Source organism: Oryzias melastigma, linkage group LG22, assembly GCF_002922805.2.
Source record: "Oryzias melastigma strain HK-1 linkage group LG22, ASM292280v2, whole genome shotgun sequence".
Classification (NCBI taxonomy): domain Eukaryota; kingdom Metazoa; phylum Chordata; class Actinopteri; order Beloniformes; family Adrianichthyidae; genus Oryzias; species Oryzias melastigma.
This window is the reverse complement of record NC_050533.1, coordinates 1,129,608-1,136,299: the sequence shown is the minus strand read 5'-3', so window position 1 is coordinate 1,136,299 and position 6,692 is coordinate 1,129,608. Positions and strand designations below refer to the sequence as shown.

Sequence of the window (6,692 nt, the reverse complement as noted above, 5' to 3'; positions counted from 1 at the left end):
CATGAGCCGCTAGAGAGGCTGCGGCAGGACCTTGTTTGTGACACGCTCCAAAAAAGATGATGAAAAAGTCATCTGGATGTATCTTGATTTATTTAAGTTCATCATAGTAACAAAAAATGTGTTTGATCGTTCCAAAATAAAAAGGCAAATAAAGCGGTCAACAAAAAATACCGGGCCCTGTACACCCTCTCTCTGAACCAACAGAACCAAAACCAAACCCAGGTGAACAGGTCCGGCTAATGATCTCTTTCCTCATCACGTGACACACAAAAAAAATTGAAATAATAAATAAATATTATCATGGCTGCTACAATATGGGTCCACATGTTTTAAAGAAAACAAAACTTCGTAAAATTTATTTATTTGTGTTTATTTACTTATTTTATTTTATTTTATTTTTTATAGACTCGAGGTCCAAATATCAAAACTACAGCCACCATACATAACAGATAGTGAAACAAATATACATTCATGTGAAATTAAAATAAAATAAATACACCCTCCCGTCCGGTAGGGGGCAGTGGCGCTCCTCTTTCCTGTTTTATGACGTGAATAAACACCAGCGTTAAGGAGGTGCAGCTCCCCAGCTCCGATGGCTGACCGCGGCTGCAGGAGGAGGAGATCCGACTTTGGACCCACAAAGTTGGTCTGAAACTTTCCCCGTCAAGATGCTTCGTTCGAGACGTTTTTGAGCGATGGCGGGAATCCTAACCAGCGCGTGCGTCCGGGCTGCACGAGCCAGACTGAAGGTTACCGCGGTCCGGCAGATTCACAGGTAACTCAGGTGTTTCTTGCTGCCCAGTCCGCGTTCGGGCAGTTTTTACCTGAATTTAACATCCGTCCCGTTTGAGCTCTTCAGTGTGACCGGAAGTCCTGCTTTCTGCTCAAACCTCGAAGAAGGTCAGACATGTCTGCGCTGGTAGTTACTGATTACATGTTGCTCAATCTGCGTTTTTGTCTCCTTATCCTAAAATAAGAGGAAGTTTGTCCCAGATCTCTAGAATAATATTAATTTTATCATGAAAATGTCAGAAGAATCAAGATCCCAGTTTAGAAACGCTTTTATTCTGAAGGGGGGAAAGGTTCAGTCTGTTTATGTCTAAACTGAGTTCAGTTTCCGTCCCCAAAGCTGTTTACTGCTAGTAAGATGGAGTCAAGACATCAACGAGGAGCACTTATCCAGGAGGTCATGACAGAAGGTCAGAGGTCACTGGAGTCCGTTCAGGTCAGAGGTCATGATCCAACAGTCAGAAAGAGACAAACACGGATCCGTGGAAGACACCGCTGGCTGCTTCGTCTTCCACAGTTTCTTCCAAACCTGGAAGATGAGGAGAATCCCAACCTTTTGCTTTTTGGTTCTTTAACAACCACAAATTTTTCTTTGTGGTTCCCAGCTCACACGACGTGGTCGTGGTCGGCGGCGGCATCGTGGGATTGGCTACAGCCAGGGAGCTGATCCTGAGGCATCCGGCTCTGAGCTTCGTCCTGCTGGAGAAGGAAAAGGAGCTCGGTGAGTTCTGCTGAGGGTCTGCAGCATCCCAGGGGCAGATCTCTGCAGCGTTTCCAGTTCCTGTACGGCCGCGGGTTTGAGTCCGAGCACAAAGATTCATGGAGCTCCTGCAGAGGAGAGCCGGAGGAGACGCAGATCAGCTGATCTTCACAACTTCCTCAGGAATTTATTTTGTTTAATCACCAGCAAGTGGAAATACGTTTTTCTTTCCTGGAGTAGAAGTCAAATAATAATAACACTTTGATGAAAATAACATGAAACTATTATTTAAAGTAGTGCTGCCACAAATAGTCGACTAATCTAACCTTAATTCATAGTTATTGTTAGTCGATGGACAAGCGAGAATTTAAGGAGGAAACTTGAAAAGAGTCCCAACTTAAGGAGGACCTACGAGTCCTTCACTGAAGAAAAAGAAACTTCTGGACAAACAATATTTTGTTATAATTAAAACAAAAATATCTCATCCTGTTACACAAAGATCTGAATGTACAATGTCATATTTATGAACAAATCTACATTTTGTTAATTAATTTGAGTTACTGAAAAGAGAAAATCTGTTGTTTTGTGAAGTTTCTTTGATAGTTTTTACTCGACTTCAGAAGTTCCTGAATTCTCCGTCTATTCCTTCACAGCTTTTCCCTAACTTCCCGTTTCTCCGTCCTCCCAGCTCTCCATCAGACCGGCCACAACAGCGGCGTCATCCACAGCGGGATCTACTACACGCCGGGCTCGCTGAAGGCGCGTCTGTGCGTGCGCGGCGCCGCCTTGGCCTACGACTTCTGCGACCGGAAGGGAATCCCGTACAAGAAATGTGGAAAGGTCTGAATGGAAAAAAATCCTTTATACGAGTGAAAGTAAACTTTAGAGGATCAGCAGAAGATCTAATGAAGAGTTAATCAGAGATCCAAGACAGAATTCAGGTTTTCTGTTAGAATTTGTGGTTTTGTTATTAAAGTTAAAGATGAAATCCCTAAAATATTCTCAATAAGTTTCAGAGCGCTGTGTGAATGAGGCTCCAGGTGACGAACGTTTTTAATCTTAACGGTTAAGAGAAAATGTCTGATCCTAATGAAAGTGGTCTAATGTAAAAAGACAGTTTGATTTTGTTTAGAAAGAGACTTTTCCATGAAAACATGGAATATTTTCTCACGTTTTTGGATTTCAGACCCTTCACCGTTTCAGAAACGAGACCTTTGGTTCTGAAACTGGTGTTGTGTCCAGATACGTTTCCCTCCCAGAATTAGTCTCCCCATCGCAGCAGCACGACTTCCAGCTTCTAACTCATATTTTGTCCCAAAAAGAGTAAAAAGTTTATGACAGTTTATTTTGGGGGCTGAATCTCAGATTTGCATTTTTTTCTCCACATATTCTACGTAAAACAGCAGCTTTTTGTGAAAAAGTCATGTTTGGCTTGTTTAGGAGGAATCTGGGCTGCAGATGTGATTGATCCGGATCCGGCCCTCCTGCACATTTGGCCCCGCCCCTGAACACTATCAGATTATTTTCTCAGTCTGGCCATGCGGTGAGACTTCTTATTTGTGGCTTTCTCAAACATTTTAGATGTTTAAAATTTGACCCATCCTGCGATTGTTGGCCTACAAACCGACCCGGCCCGAATAAGAGAAGAAATCCCCCATGTGGCCCTCATAGGATCCCTGGCCTGAACCATCATCTCTACCCGGGAGCCCCAAGCTGAGGGCTCAGTAGCTTGGACTGACCCAAGACAATCCACCGAACGTGCGATAAGCAGAGCCCGTTGTCATGGAAACCTGCATTCCTCCTCCTCTGTTGTTGTGCGAGTCGACAGTAAATCTCCAGATCCACTGAATAAATTATATTTTCAACATTTTCCTCAGTTTTTACGTTTTGGGACCAAATATGAAACAAATCAACTCGACAGAGGATTCAGATTCTGACAGGAGGAGGAGCATATCTTTGCACAACACCCGACTTGAGGATTTTAGAATTTCTTCTGGTGGTTCTGAGCGGTGGCGGTGTGGAACCGGACCGACCCGGTTCTTACGGTTCTGTGGTTCTCCTCTTTCAGCTCATCGTGGCCGTGGAGCAGGAGGAGCTTCCCAGGATGCGGGCGCTGTACGAGCGCGGCGTGAAGAACGGCGTGCGCGACCTCTCTATCGTTGACGCCAAAGGGATCCGGGAGCGGGAGCCGTTCTGCCGGGTAGGAGAAGCTCCGCCCTCTTCAGGGTGAGGCGCCACCTGCTGACGGGCCGTCGTCTCTGCAGGGGATCGCCGCCTTGGATTCGCCGCACACCGGAATCGTGGACTGGAGGAAGGTGGCGCTCAGGTACGGGGAGGACTTCGAGGAGGCAGGCGGCGCCGTGCTGACGGACTATGAAGTCAGCAACATTTCCGTGGCGAGCGAGAGTCCTGCCGGGAGCTCTGAAGGTGAGACGGGAATTCCCGGCATCGTCCCGGTCCGAACAGAAGCCTGACTCCTCCTTCTTTTGTCACTCTAGGAATGAGGTATCCCATCGCGGTCAGAGATGCGAAGGTGAGACCTGCGCAGGTAGAGGCTTCTCGCCGTCTCCGCTGACCGTCCTCACTGTCTCCGCCCTCCTCAGGGAAGCGAGCTGCGCTGCCGTTACGTCCTGACCTGCGGCGGCCTGTACTCCGACCGGCTGTCGCAGATTTCCGGATGCAGCCGGGAGCCGAGGATCGTCCCGTTCAGGGGAGACTACCTGGTGCTGAAGCCGGAGAAACGCTACCTGGTGAAAGGAAACATCTACCCGGTGAGGGCGGAGTCAGTCCGAACGCAGCTTTGTTCTGAAGTCCCACCCGGATCTATTTATCTGATTCGAGGCAAAAACGTATTTTTTCTTGTTGGAATCTCTTTTCTGGACTCAGTTTTTCAGTCTTGAGTGCAGCTCAGTTCTGCCCACAGAAGAACCGTCCGGATCGGACTCTGGTTCTGAACCGTTTCAACCTCAGAACCCTCAGACGTTTTCTTGTGATCGACTGAACCTCTATTTTCAGATTCCGGACCCGCGCTTCCCGTTCCTCGGCGTGCACTTCACCCCCAGGATGGACGGCGGCGTTTGGCTCGGCCCCAACGCCGTCCTGGCGTTCAAGCGGGAGGGTTATAACGTCTACGACTTCAGCGCTCAGGACTTTGCAGACGCTCTGTCCTTCAGGTGAGTTTGAGGGTCCAGTTCTTCTCTGGTCACGGGCGGTTCCGACACGCTCTTTACTTTTAAACGTTGGACGGACGGCGACCAGAGCCGCTAACTCTGGTTGGTCTCTCAGAGGCCTGCAGAAGCTGGTGCTGAAGAACGTGGCCTACGGCGTGGGAGAAATGTACCGCGGCGTGTTCGTTGGTGCGCAGGTGAAGATCCTGCAGAAGTTCATCCCTGAACTGCAGCAGAGCGACGTCCTCAGGTACGGCCCCGCCCCTCGTCAGGATGTTGGGAACGCCAGTCTTCAGGGTCACCGCCGTGTTTTTGTCCTCCAGGGGGCCGGCGGGGGTCCGCGCTCAGGCCCTGGACCGCGACGGGAACCTGGTGGACGACTTCGTGTTCGACGGCGGCGTCGGAGAAGTGGGCAGCCGGGTGCTGCATGTCCGGAACGCTCCCTCGCCGGCGGCCACCTCGTCCCTCGCCATCGCAGAGATGATCGCGGACGAAGTGGAGAGTCGGTTCTCGCTGTAGAGAAATTCAGATGTTCTGGATCTCCTCTGGAGTCAGAACAAAAACCAGAGCTGAGAGGAACGGCTACACTACCGCTGAATGTTAGTTTGATTTGTTTGTTTGTTTTAGAAGCTTTATGAACAACTTTACCTGCTTGGAATGTCATTTTCTTTGAATAACTATTTTTAAAAATGAAATTTTGGAGATCTCAGGTTTTAGGACTTAATTTAGGTGATATTTTTCAAATAAAATAATTCTTGTGCCTGATTCTGATTATTTATTTATTTATTTTTGTCATTTCTGTGGGTTTTACAGAAAAACTGATTTCAAAATCAAACTAAATTGAATTGAATGCCTTTATTGTCATTGCAGTTACAACGAAATTTAGGAAAATGTGAAAGGGGCGGAGCTTGTAGTTGAAGCTAACCCACAGTAACATCATGTTTGTCCACCAGGGGGCAGCACTCCTACAAAAACACAAAGAAAACTGTAAAAACACTAAATGTCTTGATTAGATGTAAAAACCATAGAAATTAAAACATACATTTTATGTTTTTAAGGGGTGGTAAATTTGCTAACCTAATATTTACCAAAAATCCTTATTTTTTACATTTCTATTTAGCTTCAAATCAAAATAAAATGTTTTGCAGTATTTAAAGGTTTTATTTTTAAAGGAAGTGGCATCCAGTGTGTTTGAAGTTTTCTTTGAATAACTATTTTTAAAAATATTTTTTGGGGGATATCTCATGTTTTATCTTAGGTTTTACATTTTTAAATGTCTTTTAGAAGAACTGATTTCAAAATCAACCTAATCGTGAAAGCGGCGAAGCTTGAATAAAGTTAACCCACTGTGTAATGTCATGTTTGTCCACAGGGGGCAGCACTCCTACAATAACACTGGAAGAAAACTGAGACAAGACGCAAAATATGTATTAAAATAGATTCAAAAAGCATAGAAATAAAAATGGGCATTTTATGCTTTTTTTAAGTGAGGTGAAGTTAAAACATAACATTTATCAAAAAATGCATTTTCTATTACAGTTTTATTTGTTGTCAAATCTAAATAAAATAATGTTTTGCTGTATTTAAAGGTTTTATTTTATTTAAAGGAAGTGCCATCCATTGTGTTTAATGTTTTCTTTGAATATTATCTTTGAGTAACTATGTTTTAAGCAATTTTTGGATATCGCAGGTTTAAGAACTCAATTTAGGTGATATTTTTCCGAATAAAAAAATTTCTCGTACCTAATTCTGTGATCAGATGTGTTAGATTTTAAAATGTCTTTTGCAGAAACTGATTTTAAAAATCAAACTGACTGTGAAAGGGGCGGAGCTTGTAGTTGAAGTTAACCCACTGTAATGTCACGTTTGTCCACCAGAGGGCAGCACTCCTACAATAACACTGGAAGAAAAAACTAAATAAAGACAAAATATGTCTTAAATTAGATTTAAAAAGCACAGAAATAAAAGAAGTGTGCATTTTGTATTAATAAGGGGTGCTAAATCTATTAAAGTAAAATGTTTACCTTATATTTTTT

At 44.7% G+C, this 6,692-nt stretch overlaps 1 protein-coding gene across 1 annotated transcript; it reads left to right on the top strand.

Annotated features, from left to right (window-relative positions):
- Window positions 1-521: 521 nt before the first annotated feature.
- On the top strand, window positions 522-5,421 carry l2hgdh (L-2-hydroxyglutarate dehydrogenase). Its single transcript, XM_024275511.2, has 10 exons — window positions 522-775; window positions 1,395-1,510; window positions 2,178-2,329; window positions 3,558-3,689; window positions 3,754-3,916; window positions 3,988-4,022; window positions 4,093-4,260; window positions 4,505-4,662; window positions 4,775-4,906; window positions 4,980-5,421. Exons 1-10 carry the CDS (start codon window positions 696-698, stop codon window positions 5,173-5,175), a joined length of 1,332 nt encoding a protein of 443 aa, XP_024131279.1. The 5' UTR covers window positions 522-695; the 3' UTR covers window positions 5,176-5,421.
- The last annotated feature ends 1,271 nt before the right edge of the window (window positions 5,422-6,692 follow it).

Coding starts and splice junctions, on each gene's coding strand:
- l2hgdh (XM_024275511.2), top strand. CDS start 696: ATGGCGGGAATCCTAACCAGCGCGTGCGTCCGGGCTGCACGAGCCAGA. Junction 4,023..4,092: donor TCGCGGTCAGAGATGCGAAG/GTGAGACCTGCG, acceptor CGCCCTCCTCAG/GGAAGCGAGCTGCGCTGCCG. Junction 4,261..4,504: donor TGAAAGGAAACATCTACCCG/GTGAGGGCGGAG, acceptor CTCTATTTTCAG/ATTCCGGACCCGCGCTTCCC.